This window comes from Crocodylus porosus, unplaced genomic scaffold (assembly GCF_001723895.1).
Source record: "Crocodylus porosus isolate Cpor-Errol unplaced genomic scaffold, CroPor_comp1, whole genome shotgun sequence".
Lineage (NCBI taxonomy): Eukaryota > Metazoa > Chordata > Crocodylia > Crocodylidae > Crocodylus > Crocodylus porosus.
The window spans coordinates 39,894,417-39,912,883 of NW_017728947.1; the positions used below are offsets into that span (position 1 = coordinate 39,894,417).

Here is an 18,467-nt window from a genome sequence, read left to right on the forward strand (position 1 = left end):
GGATGTGTATTGTTCCTTGACGTAGAGTGCCACACCCCCGCCTTTCCTTCCCTCTCTATCCCGCCTATAAAGCCTATAGCCCCTAATGCTAACTGCCCAGTTGTGGGATGAATCCCACCACGTTTCTGTAAGCCCTATTATGTCTGGGTCTGAACTGGCTATTCTGAGGGTGAGTTCCCCCTGTTAATTCCCCATACTACGAGCATTGGTATATAGGCATTTAAGGCCTTGCCTAGCTGCATGTGCCACCCCCAATTTGGGAGTCTGTCCGGACCCCTGTTTCTTACCTGGGCTATGAGTGGATAGAAGGCAACAGACTTTGTAGGTCACATAATTTACCTGCATGTTTTAACTATTAACATGTTATTTATTGCTGATACAAAGTTGCTTTTTCCTTTGTAGCCTCTGACTTTGTTGAGCCTAGGAAATGCATATTTGGCTCTGAAGAATGTCACTGGGGCCCTGCAGGTCTTCCGACAGGCATTGAATTTGACCACAAAGTGCCTAGAGTGTGAGAGCAGCCTGAAGTTGATCCGCTGTCTACAGTTTTACCCTTTTCTGTACAACATCACCTCTTCTGTATGCAGTGGTAAGCAGCTGCTAAAAATGGGTGAAAAGTGACAGAGTGTGCCCTACCTATAAGGCTAACTACTGGAATTAGAGACTGCTATATTATTTCCGGAGAATCATCCCATCTTTCTCTGCTCTACACAGAAGGACCAACACTGAGGCAAATCTTCTGGAAGCAAATTAGTGCTATGCTACTTTCAGAGGGAGTTCAAGGCAACTCCTTAGCTAACTAAAATGCTGCTGTTGAGTGTAGAGCACTCCCCGAGTCTGGGTACATGCTGCCTTCACAGCAATCTAAACACCCGTTTACTAGAAAGAGAAATGAATCCAGGTGCAAGGGTGACATTGCATAACTGCTACCTTGTCATTACTCAAGCAGCCTGCTTATACATCTCCCTTAATTCTTTGAAACAAATGTGCAATCCTTTTAAAAGCGTGGATTCTAGTACAGAATGATTTGTTTTGGCTCTAGGTTTTCAATTCAGTGCTTCCAGTGTTTAAACATTTACATGGACGTATTTTTAGAAATGCCCCATAATGCTTGCGTACTACATTACATGATCACAGCTTTGTTCATACAGTGCTTGTATCAAATGCTGTTGGACTTCAATCATCTTACTGCTGATTTTTTTTTCCAGTTTCAAGGGTGTGGTGCTTTGTTACCTTTGACTACTCTAAAATCCAAAGAATAGCCTTGTAGAAGAGGTTGACTCTATTTCACTAGTCTCTCATTGAATGTTTCAGAGTATTGTCTTTTCTGTACTTCCTAATGGGTCATGTGCTGTTCCTGGGCTATCTTGAAGACCATCTATGAATGTATTTGGCAGTCCCTTATCTCTGACATGGTTAGCAAGGGACACTTCCAGATGATTTTTGTGTAAATGAAAACCTCATATGAGAGATGCTTTTGATTTTAGCATTACTGGTTCCCCTTAAGGATGATGTGAATTCTTCTTCCATTGGAAAATGTCAGAAAAAGTACGTAGGACTAAATGTGTAAGAAAAATGCCCTGCATTCAAAAGCTTATCTAAAACTGTCAGTACCATGCATTTGGTCCAATAAAAGATATCACCCACAAAAACCCTTGCCTGGAGGATTCTGCAATAGTCATATTCTACGACAGTACCCTCAGAGTAATATGATTGTCTGATGACACTTTTTTATTGATTTAGGAGGACGCTGGGTGAGCAGAACAATGAGCCTTACTTGGCCTTTATACATTTATTTTAAGACATGGTTTTAGTGATTGGCTTGTGGACCTGCTATTGAATTCCAGATCATTAACCCTCTTCTCTGAATCAGACTCTGATAAACTTTGGAGTGAAGCTCATAACTCTGGGCTACCAAGGTATTCCCATAACAGAGTAATTCCAGCTCTTTTCCCTTGCAGATATCCCAGCATGTGTTGAATTTTCCCATGGTACTTTGTATGGCTTACAAAACTCTTTGATTGTTCTTTTAAATCATTTTAACGTGTCTGTTTTTATTCAAATCCCCTTTAAAAATAATCCTATCCCACTGGCTTGAAAGATTTATACCATATCTGTATAGTGATATCATTTTGAAATGGAAACAGAAAGGGTAACTTAAAGGGCGTTTTCTCTTGCTTAATGTGACTGCAGTGCTCGTGAGCAATGGTTATACCCAAACAAACTCTGTCAGAGAGATTATCCAGCTTGCGTTTCCTTCTGTGTGTGCTTTCTTGATTTCATCATCACAACATTTGATACTGTACTTCCAGTAAGTGTTAAAGCATGACTGCTGTTCACCTGGTTTCCTAAACCAGGACTTCTGTTTTATGAGAACCATATTAGAACACCATGCCACAAATTGCTGAAGAGGCTTATATATCTCAGATGGGCAGGAGTGGAAACTCCCTATGCTGTTTGTGGAAATTATGCAAGTAGTATGACTGCTTGCTAGTTTTGACATGGGCAAACAAAGAGCATGAGTATATTTAATTTAAAGATTCTCTAAAGAATGTATAAGGCCTATAATCAAAAGCAAAAGTAAACACTTAAGATCCATAACTTACTAAATTCCAAAATTCAGATTCTTAGCCATAAGCTTGTGCTTTTACCCTTTTCTATGCTTCTTTGTTTATGCCCTTCCTTTATATAAGAAATGAGAGAGACTCTCTAGGTCATATTGTGCCAATACAGGAATATCAGAAGTATGAAGCTGAACTGGAAAAAAAAAATTGTTTTTCTTTTGTTGGAATGTAAAATAAACTTACCAGTGAATTCAACCTTTATTGATGAGTTTCTGGTTTAAAACATGGGTTTAAACCAAAATCCAAGGCATCCTAGGCAAAAATGAAAAAGCTAAACATTTATTTCTTTTGTGATAAGTTTGGTATTCTTATTTAATGCAAACTTAGACTCAAAAGGAAACTTATTCATAAGCTATCAAAATGAGGGGAGAGACCTAAAGTGTGTATGAAAATCTGTAGGGTGCATACCCAGAGTTCATAGATGTTTAGGGCTTGCATGCACTGTACCATAGGCTTACATGCCTGCCTTGGCCTAAACACAAGTACATTCACATCTAGAGAAATAGCTCTTTTCCAATATTTTTATTTTAATTTTCAAGTATGACTGCTTGATGAAAAAAAGATTATACTAAGTGTCTGAGCACACAGCCTGTAACATAATGGCTGTGGTTCAGTATTAGTGAGGCATATAGAACACATCCAAAAAAGGCATAATATTAAAATGTATATATTTTTTGACCCATGTTATCTTCTGTATTTAAGTAACATAGAATATAATGGTAACTTATTAGGAGATACCCTGGGTACGGCTGGATCTATAGTAAACTGGAATATATGTTCAGGGACAATATTTATCCTGTGCTTACTGAATCACAGAGTAAAAAATATAGGAAGACCAGTTCATCCATTGGCAGAACAACACCATTGCAAATATTTTTGTCAAGTACACATTTAAATTGCTTCAGCGGGAGAAATTATGCTACTTAATTTGGAATATCCTTCCACAGCTTAAATGAATAATTGCCAGGAAACTTCTGGTGTTCACAATGAACCTTTTCTTCCGCCTTCCTTGTTAACTTTGTCCCGTTGCTTTTATTTCTGGGCCAGTGGGATTTCCTGCATTATTTTCTTCCACCTATCTTGTTAATTTTGACCTTTCAAATATATGTCAACAGATACATAGAAGCATGTTTTCACTATGTGCTGTGCTGAGAACTCATCTTGCAAACTAGAACTTCAAATAATGTCTCACTGTTTAATTCCTGAAATTGCAAAGCACTACTTTGTTTCATAAAGACGCTACCAGGTTACCTGCAAGTGCACAGACCTGTGTAGGTTGTATTGTCCCTGTTATGCCTGTCCATCTTTCTCCATGTGAGCTGGGATGGATAATAATGCACAAATGCCACTGGATTTTTGTTTACTTTTAATAACATACCTTAAAATAATGGAACATATTGGGCTGGGGAGGGAGGAGGGGTGGCTAGTCTAATAGAGTGAATATAGAAATAAGAAAATCTTGGGACTGTCTAGTCCTGAGATTAGGATTGCAGAGTTGTAGCACTGTTTCTTCTGTTGAATGTGTAGCATGTGCATCTGTTTTCTTTAAACTGAGGGTAACCCATTCCTACCTCTTAAAAATTTAAGGAGTTCTGTCCCTGTTGGCACAGAACTTTAAAAGTATCCGTATGCGTATCACTGCTGTTGACCCTCATACCTTAAATGGAGACTTAAAACCTTGATCTGAGATTATCTTTCCAGTTGCATTGGTTCTGGAGGAACAAGGAAGAGTTTTATGTTTGCTGTATACATTGTATGCATGACATAGGTTAAATCTAAAAGCCATCCTGATATTTTTAACTTTAGTTAATCCAGGTTTTGGATGTTAACCCAAGAACTGTTGAGATCTAAATCTTCAAAACTCCCCCCCCCCCCATTTTTCCACTTTTTTGCCTTAAACATGGAAGGGAGAGGTGGGAAATAAAACCTAAACTATTGTCTGAATTTAATGCATGCACTTTAAACTGCCTGTCTAGAAATTTTAAAAAGTAATAAATATCATAAGAAACCTGCTTCAGGCAACAGGTGGAATTTATGGGCTCTTTTGGTAATTATTAGTTTCCTAAGGCATTGCCTCTGTAGTATTAACATAACACAACCAAGGCCAGAAGACCTCACTCCCTAATTCACAAATAATTGAGGTAGCTAGCACATTTAATTTCCTATGCTGGCCTTAAGTGGATGATGATTTGGCTGCATGTAATATATTTAATTATTGAGCTGTCATTAGACTGTTGTCTAGTGATGTGTTTCAAAACATTTAATAACAAAGTGTGGTTGTACAACAGTGCTGGTTTAAAATGTGTGAAAGTAACAGGACCAGAGATTAACATAAAAAAGTTTAAAAGTAAGCAGAAAAGTTTGGGCAGCTCCACAGAATCCCAAAATCTGTTTTCAGGATGCAGGCACTACTGACAGTATGCTCTTCCTGGTACTACAAATGCAGCAAGCCAGCAGGTATTTCTTCTGATAGCATTCATGGCCAAGTTCCTTTCCCTGATCGACCCTGAAACCTAAACAGGCAAAAGTAACTATTAACATGCAATAACTGCCTGTTCAGATATTCTTTTTAAAACCTTAAAAAGGTGCCGCAGTAATAGTCACATTCATGATTTGAAGGAGTAGACATTGAAATGCTTCTTGCCATAAAGAAACTTTGAATTGTACAGGAGATTAAAGTTTAGGGTGACAGTCTCCAAGGTGACTACTGAAAAATGATCAGCTTATCTGCTGTCGCAGCACAGAAGCTTCCTTCACACTGTGCTCAAAAAAAACTACTTGGGTATCTACCACTGAACTAAGAGCATGTAGTACTCCATCTGTTTTTAAAAAGAATATTCCTTTGGCTGTAATTGTAAGTGTACCTCTTCAATATAATGGCCTCAGCTGTGTATGGTTTCATTTCATATTGTACAGATTATTTTTTAAAGTAACTGTTTAAAAAAAAAAAAAAAAGCAAGGTGAGATTGAACTGCTGTTAGTAAATTAAGTGCACATGTTGTTTCTTCCATTTTGGAAGAATCATGTAATTTTTTTGTTATTCTTCTGAGTGTCTTCCAGTACGTCTTTCTATGTATTTTACAGCAGCTGGGGAAGATTTTTTTTAATAAATACTTCAGGTCTTGTAAACAATAAAAAGGCATAAAGTACAGGCAGTATGGTCATACTGCAGGAATTTTAGCATAATTTGTGTTCTTTCTACAGTGCACTTTGTGCGAACATTTTTCTAAATGAGTGCATATGTTTACAAAGGTAGCATACATTTTCTTAAGCTGTTTGATTTCATTTTATGGTGGCTGGGTGTGTGTGTTGCAACACAGCTCATATAGTTTACAATTCACAGTGGCTGCATTATTTGATTGTTTTAAGAGTGGCTTTGCTGCCCTCTTGTGGTCTTAATATTATGCACAATGATGGTTCAGATTGCCATATCCGCATCTTTTAAAACTAAAATATGGGAAGAGGTATTTGCTCCTTAAAAAAAAAAAAATCCCAATGCTACTTAGATTCACATGCGTGGCTTGCTTTAGGCCATGACATAATTGGAGTTGGCCTTGAGTTTTTTCTTAATTTTTAGTCTGTTGTGATTCAAGCCTCTTGTGCCTTTCACTTGGATAGAGTAAGGTAAAAGACAGAGATTTAGTGACTTGACTCATGCAAAACAATACTGGGAAGTCAGCAGTTGAGCTGAGGAGTAGAACCTAGGACTCTGACTCTTACTACCAGACTGTAGCCACTGACTGTACTTCCAATTTTGTAGAGGAATATTTTAAACAATAAAAAGCTAACTGACAAGGAATCTTGATACTATACATTTCAAATGAAAGAAATGTGTAGGCTTACTTAAATAGTCCCCATGTGTTAACACTTACAGATTTGAATTGATAAGCACCTGTCAGAAACATCTCTCTCACTTACCTGGAGTTAACCCTGGTAATCATCTCTAGACCACAGTTTCAGAGTTGTAGTGCCAAATAATAAGTTGCTAAAGGTATTCTGTCCACTGAGTTTGGCTTCAAGGTGTAGATTCACAGACCCACAGAGCACTCGAGCTTTTTTGATTATTTAGTCCAGGGGCCAGCAACACTTTACACCAGCAAGCCAAAATGGCCCAGCTCAGGTCCTAAATGGGCCAAATCTAGGACTTGGCTGCTGCTGCTGCTCCCCACCACCTAACTGCATCATGGCACAGGAGAGGCCACAGCCACAGCACAGCATAGCATACAAGAAGTTCCCCATTACTAAATCACCAGCTCTGTGGGCTGGATCCAGCCTATAGCCCCTAGGCTGTTGACCCCTGATTTAGATACTAGTGAATGTTAGTTCTTGCCTTAAATTCTGCATGCATGACATAGGGTGGGAGTTTTCTGTTTGCTTTAACATTACCTAGTTGCTTCTGTAAGAAAGGAAATTCAAAATCTCAGTATTTATGGAAGGGAGTTGCATTATTTTGAAACTATAATATAATTAAATGAAAGTCCACTTGACAGATTTCCTGATTGCCTGTTCTTAAGTTTATTTTCAAAGCTACTGAGATGGGGATAAGGCAGGGTGTCCAGAGAGAGAGACTCGCATCCACACAAAATGGCAGTTATCGGGTTCACCCCATAATCATGCAACTGTGAAAATGCCTGCCTTTCCCCTACCCCCACCCCCCATGAATACCAATAAATGTTTACTTTAGTTTTTAGATTTTTTTCTTTCCTTATTGCTTTCTGTGTACATTCCTCCTGGGATCTGAAAGTCAAGCTGGATTCTTCTGCCCTAAGCCATCTAAAGCAATAGAGATCCTGCAACTGTAGGGAAGTTGACAGATCTATTAATGCTCTACAAGTAAAATCCAGGTCACCTTTAAGCAGTGTCAACTGCAGTAAAAGTTATGGTAGTTGGTAAAACAAACATTTTCCTGGATATCCACAGGCAGCAGATCTGTTTCATGTCACTTCCTTCATAAATATTTTCCATTTTTAGAGGTATAGGCAGTACCTGGGTATCTAAAGCTTTGCAAACCCAAAGGAATTCAGTTGACCAGGTGCTGTAGAAATCTTAACTGAGAGTGGTCTATGAACATAACCAGCCCCATGCTGATTTTTCAGTTTCATGTTAGTCTCAATGCTACCATCCCAGAAAGGAAGGAAGAACATCACATATAGTTCCTTTCCTCCCCATTTTTCTTTTAGATCATAATTTTAAAACTAAATGCTAGTCCCAAACTCTAAGTAAAGCATAGACTTGGTTATGTCTGTCTTACAGCTTACTAGGGATTTACTTTGGTTTCTAAAGAATGACCCCAGGAGGCAAGGGACTCCTCTGTCTACTTCCTTACTTTTGGGTACTCATAGCATTATTTGAGCCAGTGCTAAATGCATGAATCAAGTCTTCTGCAAACTTTTTTTCTTATCTAGTGGATCTCACGTAATGACAAAATGGGGCTTCTGTAGCGTCCCACCAAATGTGTCCCATAAAACAGTACTTCTCAACCTTTGTTGTACTAGGACCCACTTATAAACATCAACAGCCAGTCCCGATCCAGTTCTCCTCACTCCTGACCCTCTGCCCCCCACCCAGAGACCCCTAGTTTGTGGGGCAGGGGTTAGGTATTGGGCAGGGGTGGGGGATGAGGGGCCCAAGTAGCCCCTTGCAAGCTGAAGCTCTGCCAGTCTGTAAGGGAAAAGCCACAGTTTCCCACAGTTTTTTCCTTTAAAGAAGAACCCATTTTTAGTTTGATGATCCATTTTTTAAGTTGGTTCATGACCCTTTCATATGTTCTTACGACCCACTTTTGGGTCCCAACCCATGGATTGAGAAACACTGCCATAGAAAAGCAGTGCTAGGATCCTTTAGAAGATTTTCTTGCAGCGAGGGCTCTCCTTATGAAAAAATCTACCTTTTGTGTTACCTTTTGCATGCTCACACCAGGTTTAGAGAGAGTCCTGTGCAGTGCTCTGTGGTAGACACAAAGCCAATTTTTAAAGCTGAGAGCTATGGTTTCTTAAGGAGCAGTTCTTTTTCTTTTGGCTCTCTAATGTGCAGCCAGATATACTTTCATTACCCATGCCTGTTTTTTTTTTAGCTGTGAAATTTTAATTCCTTTTTTGCCATTCCCAAACTTCGTTAATGGCATGGGCATAACTAGTCTGAGACCTTTTTTGAAGCAGTCAGTTAATTTCTTTACATCATGCTAAGTTTGTATCATCTAACACATTGTTCTGTCTAGTTCAGTAATAGCGGTGTGCTGTATTATTGTCCTTAGTAGATGTCTGTACCATCTAGTAAGAAACAGGGAGGCATTCTCTGAATCACCTGCCATTTTCAAACAGTATTCATGCTTTGACATTCATTCAAGACTTCCCCAGGCTTGAAAGTTTATTATATAGGACAGATGGAAGGGTTGGATGTATTTAAGTCGGAGGGCCCTGATGATCTTTACCCAAGGATACTAAAGGAATTGGCCAATGACATAGCAGAACCATTGGCACAGTTGCTTGAGTGGTCGTGGCACTTGGGACAGGTCCTAGAGGACTGGAAGAGAGCCAGCGTAGTCCCTATCTTCAAGGAGGGGAAGAAGGAGGTAATTATAGGCCAGTTAGCCTCACCTCTTTTCAGCAAGACCTTATAAAAAATCATAAAGAATCACATTTGCAGGGGGCCAGCAGATAACGCAGTTGTGAGAGGCAACCAGCAGATCCTGCCTGACTAACCTGGTCTTTTTTTATGACCAGGTCACAAAGTGCTTAGATGCAGGGGAGGAAGTAGATATTATTTACCTGGATTTTGACACAGTGTCGCACCCAATTCTTACGAGTAAACTGAGTAGCTGTGATATGGATTTTTTCACAGTAAGGTGGGTGAAAAACTGGCTTATGGGACGTACCCAGAGAGTGGTGGTGGATGGGGTGTTTCTCCCTGGAGGGATGTGGGCAGTGGTGTCCCCCAAGACTGTCCTTGGACCAGTACTGTTTAATATCTTTATCAGTGATTTGGATGAAGGTTTTGAAACCTTGTCCAAATTGGCAGATGACACTAAGCTATGGAGCATAGTAAACACACTGAAGGGCAGGGAGCGAATTCAGGCAGATATGGACAGACTGGGGAAGTCGGCGGATCAGAGTAGGATGCAATTCAACAAGGATAAATGCAAGGTGCTGCACATGGGGAAAAAATCTCCAACACTCCTGTAGACAGGGGGGTACCATTCTTAGTACCACAGCAGTGGAAAGAGATCTCGGAGTCCTGGTTGATGCAAAAATGAACACGAGTCACCAGTGTGACGAGGTAATAAGCAAGGCTAATCGCACTCTTTCTTGCATCAGCAGGAGCATCATGAGCAGGTTTAGGGAAGTGATAATTCCCCTCTATGCGGCATTGGTGAGGCCGCAGATGGAGTACTGAGTCCAGTTTTGGGCGCTGCACTTCAAGAGCGATGTGGATAACCTTGGGAGGGTTCAGAGAAGGGCTACTCATATGGTTGAAGGCCTGCAGGTAAGACCCTATGAAGTCATACTGAGGGATCTGACTGTCTTCAGCCTCCACAAGAGAAGGCTGAGATGCAACCTTGTGGCTGCCTGCAAACTCATCTGGGGGTCCAGTAGGGAATGGGAGACACTGTTTGCCAGGGCGCCCCTCAGGGTTACCAGAAATACCAGGAGATTAGACAGGCATCTGGCTGGGGTTACCTAACCCCAACTCTCTTTCCTGCCTGGAGCAGGAGGGTCAGACCCAATGATCTACTAAGTTCCTTCCGACTCTAGAAATCTATGAAATCTAAGGGCAGGAAGGTCACTGCCTCTGCCATGACATTGCTTTGGGAAGGGAAGAGTAGGAATGCATTAATAAATTCAGAATAGATCTAGCCTAACTAGTCTGCCAGATTGTTCCTCATAATCTATTTGGAGGGTTTGCCAACTTGAGGTTAATGCATGGGTGGAAAGATGAGGGCCTTCTGGGGGAAGATTGAAAGGGAGAATATTTCTGACAAGCAGCTAAATGTTTTAAAGCTTGCCAGCAATTCAGCATCACTTTATTTGTTCACATGGTTTGGAGGAGGTTGTGTATGTGTTTAGCTTTTTGCTGCTGCTTTTCTCTCTTGCTTTGTATTGACAGTGGGGAAGCCCTGGCAATCATCAGTAAGCTGCACAAGACTAGCAGGGAGAAATATGCCTGTGTTGTAAAACTTGTCATTCTTGTGCTGCCAAATCAGGCTTCATTCATTCCCAACTGCATGGAAATAACCTGGCAGCAGTAAGCCTTGTCTAAGCTTACATTAGGTCCCTCATCTAGTCTAACCTGTGTTGCCTCTTTGAGAGGCTGCTTTTGCTAGTGGTGACTTCTAGCAAGACTATTCCAAGCAGTGTGTTCCTATTCTTTTAGACCAAAATAGATGATGCTGTTCAGAGTATAAAAGAAATCTGAACAAGTCGGAAACCTTTGTAGAAGTTTAACAGCCCCCCTTTTTTTTTTTTTTTTTTTTACAGAGGATAGCTGGTAGTAGAGAAAAGGTATAAGTTCCACCATAAGGTTATTGAGACCAAAGATGTGTAAATTATGTTCAGTTCAACTGGACTCCTAGCGTTGCTAGAGATTCCTAATGGATGATCTAATTAAAAGCTGTGAGCTTTCTGTGAGACTTGTACCTGTTTTTGCTTACATTTGAGAAGTAGTCTGAGAGTCTGTGGGCCCCACCATGAAATGTTTCATCATGAATATGTATCAAATCATTGTGCAGTGCTTTCTTTCAGTGCTTAGACTGAGATGGTCTGAGACCTGAAATACCAGAGATTTGGCTGCTTTGGCTTGTCCCCATCCTCCCCCCCTCCCCCCCTTTTTATGGCTGGTTGGCCTGTTCTCGTGGCATTTGTTTTGCACTCTTCCACATGCTCTCAGAATCTTTAAAACCCATACTATCTTATAGTTGCCAATTATTGTGGAGTTAGGATAACTCAGTGTCCCTGTATAAGAGTACCAATGTTTCATGGACTAATATTTACTGAGAAAGGGAAGGAATCCTTCCAGGCACCATGCTATAAAATCTCAATCTCTCTGCTGGTGAGAGTTTGGTATTGTTCTTGCAGTAGCAGATAGCCCTCTGTATTGGAGCCTAATATAACTAGTGTGCCATTGGCAGTATACCACCCTTCTCTTGCATTTTCACACTCTTCTTGTCAACCTTCACATTCTGCAGTGATTCCCTGGCTGGGCTCCAGAGAAAACTAATCCTAATTCTGCTAATTGTTCACTGCTCCCTTGTAGCCAAGTTATAGTTTAATTGGGTCCCCCTACCCTTATTATCCAAGAGCAATGAATCTTGCCTCCTTATGTGAAAGCTGACTCATGTTGCTAGACAAAACACTAAGCATGTGAAAGCTCCAAGTTAGGTAGGTAGCCATATCTGAGACATATACCTTGCCATGTTATTTTAGTTATTTTGGTGCCTCTGAACCCTGCCATCTGTAGCTGGGAGGGAAAGTTGCTGGTGTTCACCCCAAATGAGTCAACTAAACCTATCATTCAGGCCTACATACAGTAAAGACCAGTGTAATTTAATGAAGACAAAAAGCCATTGCACACGTAGTTGACAAAGAGATGTCTGTGAGGCAGGTTAGTACTTGAAATCTGGTGGTGAAGGGGGATATTTTAACATTCCCACCCTGCAGAGGGACGGTTTAGTGGTCAAAAGTATAGGTGCAACAGTCAAAGGTGCCTGATCATGGCAGTTTATTACATGACTGCAGTGCATCATATGGATCTTGATATATAAAAGTCTTTGTTTAGCACAGCTGCTTGAACTGGTGATTAACAAGCAAAGGGTTTAACTTTGCAGTAGTCTAGCCCATCAGTGGTCCTCAGTACACTAGTCTCATTGACTTCAGGCAGTTAAGGATCACAGGATGTAGCAGATAAACCCACAGGACAGGGAGCAGGTTGTATCTATCTAAGTAACACTAGAAAGGAAAAATGTAGGCCAGGAGCCAGGCAGAGGGAGAGTAGGGGGTTTTGGATAAGTGAGTTAAGGTTTAATAGTGAGTAGTGTTTGTGTACATGCTGGGCAAGCTGAGATGTTAAACTAAGAGTTTGTCTCAGCAAACAAGTATGTACCTCTCTAGATGAGTGGTTCTCAAACCTTTCTAGACTTAAGGTACCCCTTGGAAAATACCAGCTATTAGTTCCATTCCCCTCTTCTCCCTGCCCCCCTTTTTTGGGGGTATGGAAAAGTAATACAGTAACGTTTCTTTAACAAACTCACAAAGACCACAACAGGCAGGTCAGAATGTCATTTAACACACTGATTCTTATTTGAAATCTCTGGGTTTATCTTGTGAATCATGTCTGCACGCTGAACAGTGCCACAGCACCCTGGTTGAAAATTGCTACTCTATATAACACTGATATGGGTAACACCATCCTCTAGTGTGGATGCAGTCCTAGCAGTATAAAAAGGCTTATACGGGTAAAGCTAGGGAAATGAGCTGTACCAGACTGAGGCACCTTTTATATAGAGTCAACTCTTGGTAGGTTTTTTTTTAAAACACTTTTAGCTGAAATAGTGATAACGATATAAAAAGTTGAGCATCAACTAGTGTGAATTCTTCTCGCGAAGAACTGGACATTTGTCTTTCTCTCTCACTTTAAACTTACTAGACCAGTGTTGATTTGCAGAAGTAACCCAAAATTGGAGAAAAACAGTACATGAGTGAAAGCAGACCTCACACCCACCTTTAGGAAGTTCTTTGCTTACAGCCATTGAGGAGCTGCAAGATGAGATGACCTATATGTATACTGTGTGGTCTAATGTGAACCAGTTTAACTGATGGAAAAGCGGTATTACTGTGTTGAAATAATTGATAAATCATTTTAAGCAAATGCAGAACCAAGTGCATGAAAGAAGTTGCAGAGGATGAGCCATCAGCATTCTGAACTTGTGCATGTGTGTCTTCTCCCCTTTCTCCAAAGGATTCAAGTTATTTTTGAGGTCCTAGTTGATATTCAGGCCACAGAGCTGCTTACCCTGCTGCTCTATATGTAGCACCAGAACACCCTGAGAGAGGCATTGCTAATCGCATTTTCTAGTCTCTCTTATCTGCTGACAGGGTTGGAGAGCTAAATTTAGGTATCTTCTACCATGTTTGGGCCCTGTTCCCAGACATCAGCGAGAGCACGCTGGGGTTTCTATACTTGAATCATAAAGAATGAGCTCCTGTTGTAGCCAGTGACGAGGAAGAAGACGGAGGAGAGGGGTGTGCGTCTTAAAATAACCAGACCTCTGAACTTCACCACCTCCCCCCTGTTAATTATAGAAGAGGCTATTTTTAGGTAGCTTGCTACTATGTTTGTAAATCAGCCCCATGGGTTTCTCCAGGGTATTTGCATATGTGTGTGTCCCTTTCAAATCACAAAGCGTATACATTTAAAAAGGCAGATCTTTCTGTTACATTTGTTCATATTTTATTTACTGCTGGCTTTATGTTTCGTAAGGGCAGTTTGCAGTGGTGTGTTCATCAGGGATAGATCTGTTATAATGAGGTGTTTTTGCCTCTTAACATGAACAAGAAATGTGGTTATATCAAATGGCATCTGTGTATTTAAAGAAAAAAAGGCTTAATCAGAACTGGTTGTAACTGAGGCTTATGGTTATTCTTAAAAAGAAATGTATAGTTAAGGCAATTTAAGTACGTCTTTTGGCAATAAGCCTGTTTTTTAAAAAGATCCTATAATTGAAGACAGTGATTTACTATTATAACATTCTTTTGAATAAAAAACCTGTTACTGAGATAAATGTAATAAAAGGAATTAATTTTATATACTTTGTAAATGAAAATGAGAAAGTCTGAGCTGTTTTGCTCTACATTAAAACAAAGTCTATTTCAACACAGTGTCTACATGGACGGTAATTTCAAAAGTGGTCAGGGTTGACCTGTCTTTGCTCCTCTCTGAAAATCCTACCTCCATATGGATAAGAAGCACTGTTAAATAATGTAAGGATAAAATTAGTACTAACAGCTTAGATTTTCAAAATTGATCATTTTAAAAACTAAATTTTACATTTTACCACTCATGCTTGTTCATGTTACTCATGATCTGGGCTAAAGACAGAAATTACACATAAACCAGTATACGTGATCAGAAACTGGTGCAAATCTATAACACAGCAGAAGTTCAGCACGCATAAACCACTTTCAAAATGGCTGAAACTGATTTAAGATAAACCTGGATGGATGTAGTATCAGACTAAGCTAATTTAAGTTAAATTGGTTTATTGAAATTCTGTTCCAGGTCCCCTCCAGGTTCAAGTTAACTTACAGTCCCCCCAAATCCCAGGATGCCTTGGACCTGCCTCACAGACCCCACCCTTGCAGAGTGAGTGGGCCCAAGCTATCTGCTCCAGCAGAGCAGAGATGCATGCTCTAGCGCCCCCCAGCTTCTGACCTGGGCTACTGCAGGTGTGTGGCTGCATATCTGGAGTTAAAAGTAAATGTCCATTCATTTGTTTAGTGGTTCAAACCATGTGGCTTAGACCAACCTGTAAAAATTAAATCTATTCAGCCTTGGGCTTTTTGACTCTCTGTACTTGGCCCTGGTGATCAGTTTCACTCAGTTTCTAGTTAGCTTCTCCTAGTGACTGTCATCCACAGTTGCAGATTTTACAGACTTCAGTTTTCTGACCCGGCACAGGAATGTCTGTTTTAAAAAAAGAGAAGGGAAAAGAAAAACCTTCCCTAAATAGGAATAATATTTCTTTCTGAAATTATGAAAAAGATTGTCCTCTTAAAAAAAAAAAAAAAAAAAAAGCGCTAATTAAAATACTGAATTTTATATTATCTCTTTGATTTTAAATATTCGTATGACTTAATCAGGTATTAGAAATCACAGCCTCTTCTATTAGGACTGCAATTCTTGTCCAGCAGAATGAGGTCATGAACATCTGAATCAGTGACCAGAGAGCAAAAAAAGAGAGCTCCCTTGGTTTAAAAACACTCGCTACTCAGCTGCCTTTGCAGCATGGCAATGTAGAAGAAAACCTTACAACAGTATGTCTGTCCTTTATAACCCGACAGTGCGAGATGCCCACTCTAGTCTTTGAGGGCATAGCTCATGATTTTCTATCTGCTAATTGATACTTCACAGCTTTAAAAAATACTGCAAGTACTTTGACATTATTGCTAACTATTATGGGTGGAGAGCTACCTAATTTGTAGGGGCTCTCCTCCCTCCCCCCCTCCCCCGATTTCACAGACAGGATGTGGATGGAACAGCTATTTTGCAACCAGAGCAGGGTAGGGACCCTCCCCATGCCTCTGATTGGCTATGGGGCCCTGGTGGCCCCACCCCTCACTGTTGATTGGTTGCCTATCATGTGGCCCCCACCCCTTGCCACTGGCTGAGGGCTCTCCGTCATGCAACCCTGCCTCTTGCCACCAATTGGTGGAGAAAGGCAGGGCCACATGACAGGCAGCGCTTGCAGCCAATCACTGGTGAGAGGCAGTGCAGCACCCATCTTGCAGGCAGCCCCCTCTTTCCCTACCACAGCGCACTGCCAAAAAAAACTTGAGGAATGCTGTCTTCCTCTAGGGAACCAGCTTTTTATTTTTGGTGATTCCCCCTTCCCCTCCTGCATTAAATTTTCAGGCGTTGTCAGATTTCGTGGAATCCATGAAATTGCAAATTCAGTAGATCCCTAATTACGAGGTTCTGACCTGTCTATCTTGAAGCTAATGACAAAACTCCCCCACCAAGACATCAAGCTTGTAAAATGCCAGTAAAGAGCTAGGGGAATGGATGGCAGAAAGCGTTATGTGCATCCTTGTATGTCACTTGCATTCCATATTTTGTAATAGCCTGTAATGCCTAGCAAGCCAGAATTATAACAATGCAGTCTGTTAGCGTTGTTACTTAAAGACAAAAACCATCCTGACCCACCAGGACATTTGCATGTTAAAGGTATGCAGTTTAGATGATGATCACACATCCCTGGTCTTTCTTTGTCCCAACTTCTCCCTGATAGTTTTTTCCCTTTGCTCATCACCTTTCCTCTTACAACAAGACTGTGTACTCTTTCTTGTGCAGGACACTGTCTTGAACACTTTTTAGATGCAAAATAGCCCCTCCTTAGGGTGAGCAGCATTCTCTGAAGCACTTTCAATGACAGTACTTCATGTAACTAGAATCTATCCCTGCTGATGCCATAATCCTGCTTAGTCGATGAGTGATTCTCTGTAGGCTCAAAATTGTTAAGGGAAAAAAAAAGAAACTGGTCCTGAAATGGTGCAGTTCGGGGTTGTAGAAAGTAATCACACTGGAGTTAACATGGTAGTGGGAATCTTAATAACAGCCAGAGGTCAGGATCTTATTTTAATATCTTGTCTGCAAGCCAGCACTTCTAGTGACACAGTTCTCATAGCGTTACATTGGAATGCTGGTCTGCTATTGATACTGAACCAAAAGTACTTTCTACTGATTTGCCACACTACCACTTCCTGCACCATCAAAGGAGATCTTACCGCCAAGTGCCAGCTGGGCCCAAAACCTGGTTACTTTGAGACTCTGTGGTTTTATCAGGTTAGTGGTAAGCTCATTAATTCTGAATTGGCTTGTAAACTCTTTGAGGCATGAACCATATCTTCCTGTTTGTGCTGTGAAGCCCTGAACACATGTGGACCTGTACATTTGATCAGTGATGATGTACTATGTCCAGTATTGAAGTTACATGTGGTGAATGTATCCCAAATATCCCTGGTTTAAAATATTTGATACTCAGTAGTGAGTGTCTCCTAAATCTTTTGAATTCCTCTTGAATTGTCACTATTTTTTATGTAAGGGTAAATAATGTACGTTTCTCCTTTCTTACTCTCAGCTGACAATGTGTCACGTATTGAAGCAACTATATGTAGGCAATGGTAACTGAGGTCAAGAAGGAAGCTGTCTATTGGTGCAGCATTCATAAAAGGGGAGTAGTAGATGCGCTGGAGGGTAGGGCTAGGATTCAGAGTGACCTAGACAAATTGGAGGTTTGGACTAAATGAAATCTCATCAAGTTCAGTTAGTACAGGTGCAAAGTCCTGCACTTAGGACAGAACAGTCCCATGCACCAGTACTGGCTGGGGGCTGACTGGCTGGGCAGCAGCTCTGCAGAAAAGGACCTTCCGGTTACAGTGGACAGTAAGCTAAATATGAACCAACAGTGTGCCCTTGTTGCCAGGAAGGCTAATGGCATACTGGGATGCATTAGTAGGAGTGTTGCCAGCAGATCAAGAAAAGTAATTCTTCCCCTCTATTCAGCACTTGTGAGGCTACATCTGGATTACTGTGTCCAGTTTTGAGCTACCACTACAGAAAGGTTGTGGACAAATTGGAGAGAGTCCAGTGGAGGGCACTGAAAGTGGTTTAAAGTCTGGGGCACATGACTTCTGAGAAGAGGCTGAGGGAACTGGGTCTATTTAGTCTGGAGAAGAGAAGACTGAGGGGGGATTGAATAGCAGCTTTCAACTACCCGAAGGGGAGTTTAAAAGAGGATGGTGTGGCAGATTACAGAACAAGGAGGTCTCAAGTTGCAGCAAGGGAAGTTTAAGTTACATATTAGGAAAAACTTTCTCACCAGGAAGATAGTAAGACACTAGAACAGGTTACCCAGAGAGATTGTGGAATCTCTTTCCATAGAGGTTTTTAAGACCCAGCTAGACTCTTGACTGCAGCAATATAGTTGAGGATGATCCTGCTTTGAGCGGGGGTTTGGACTAGATGACCTCCTGAGGTCCCTTCCAACCCTCATTTTCTGTGATTCTAAATATCTCCAGAGATACCTATGAATCAGTATAAGAAGTGTGACATTTCAATTTCTGGTAAGCTCTG

The 18,467-nt window shown here is 40.8% G+C and overlaps 1 protein-coding gene across 1 annotated transcript in view; it reads left to right on the forward strand.

Annotated features, from left to right (window-relative positions):
- The window catches only part of TTC17 (tetratricopeptide repeat domain 17), a 105,133-nt gene that overhangs the window by 59,536 nt on the left and 27,130 nt on the right, over positions 1 to 18,467 (forward strand). The window contains exon 16 of the mRNA XM_019551742.1: positions 403 to 589. Within this exon, the coding sequence (XP_019407287.1) occupies positions 403 to 589 (187 nt within the window). The remainder of the gene's footprint in view (positions 1 to 402; positions 590 to 18,467) is intronic.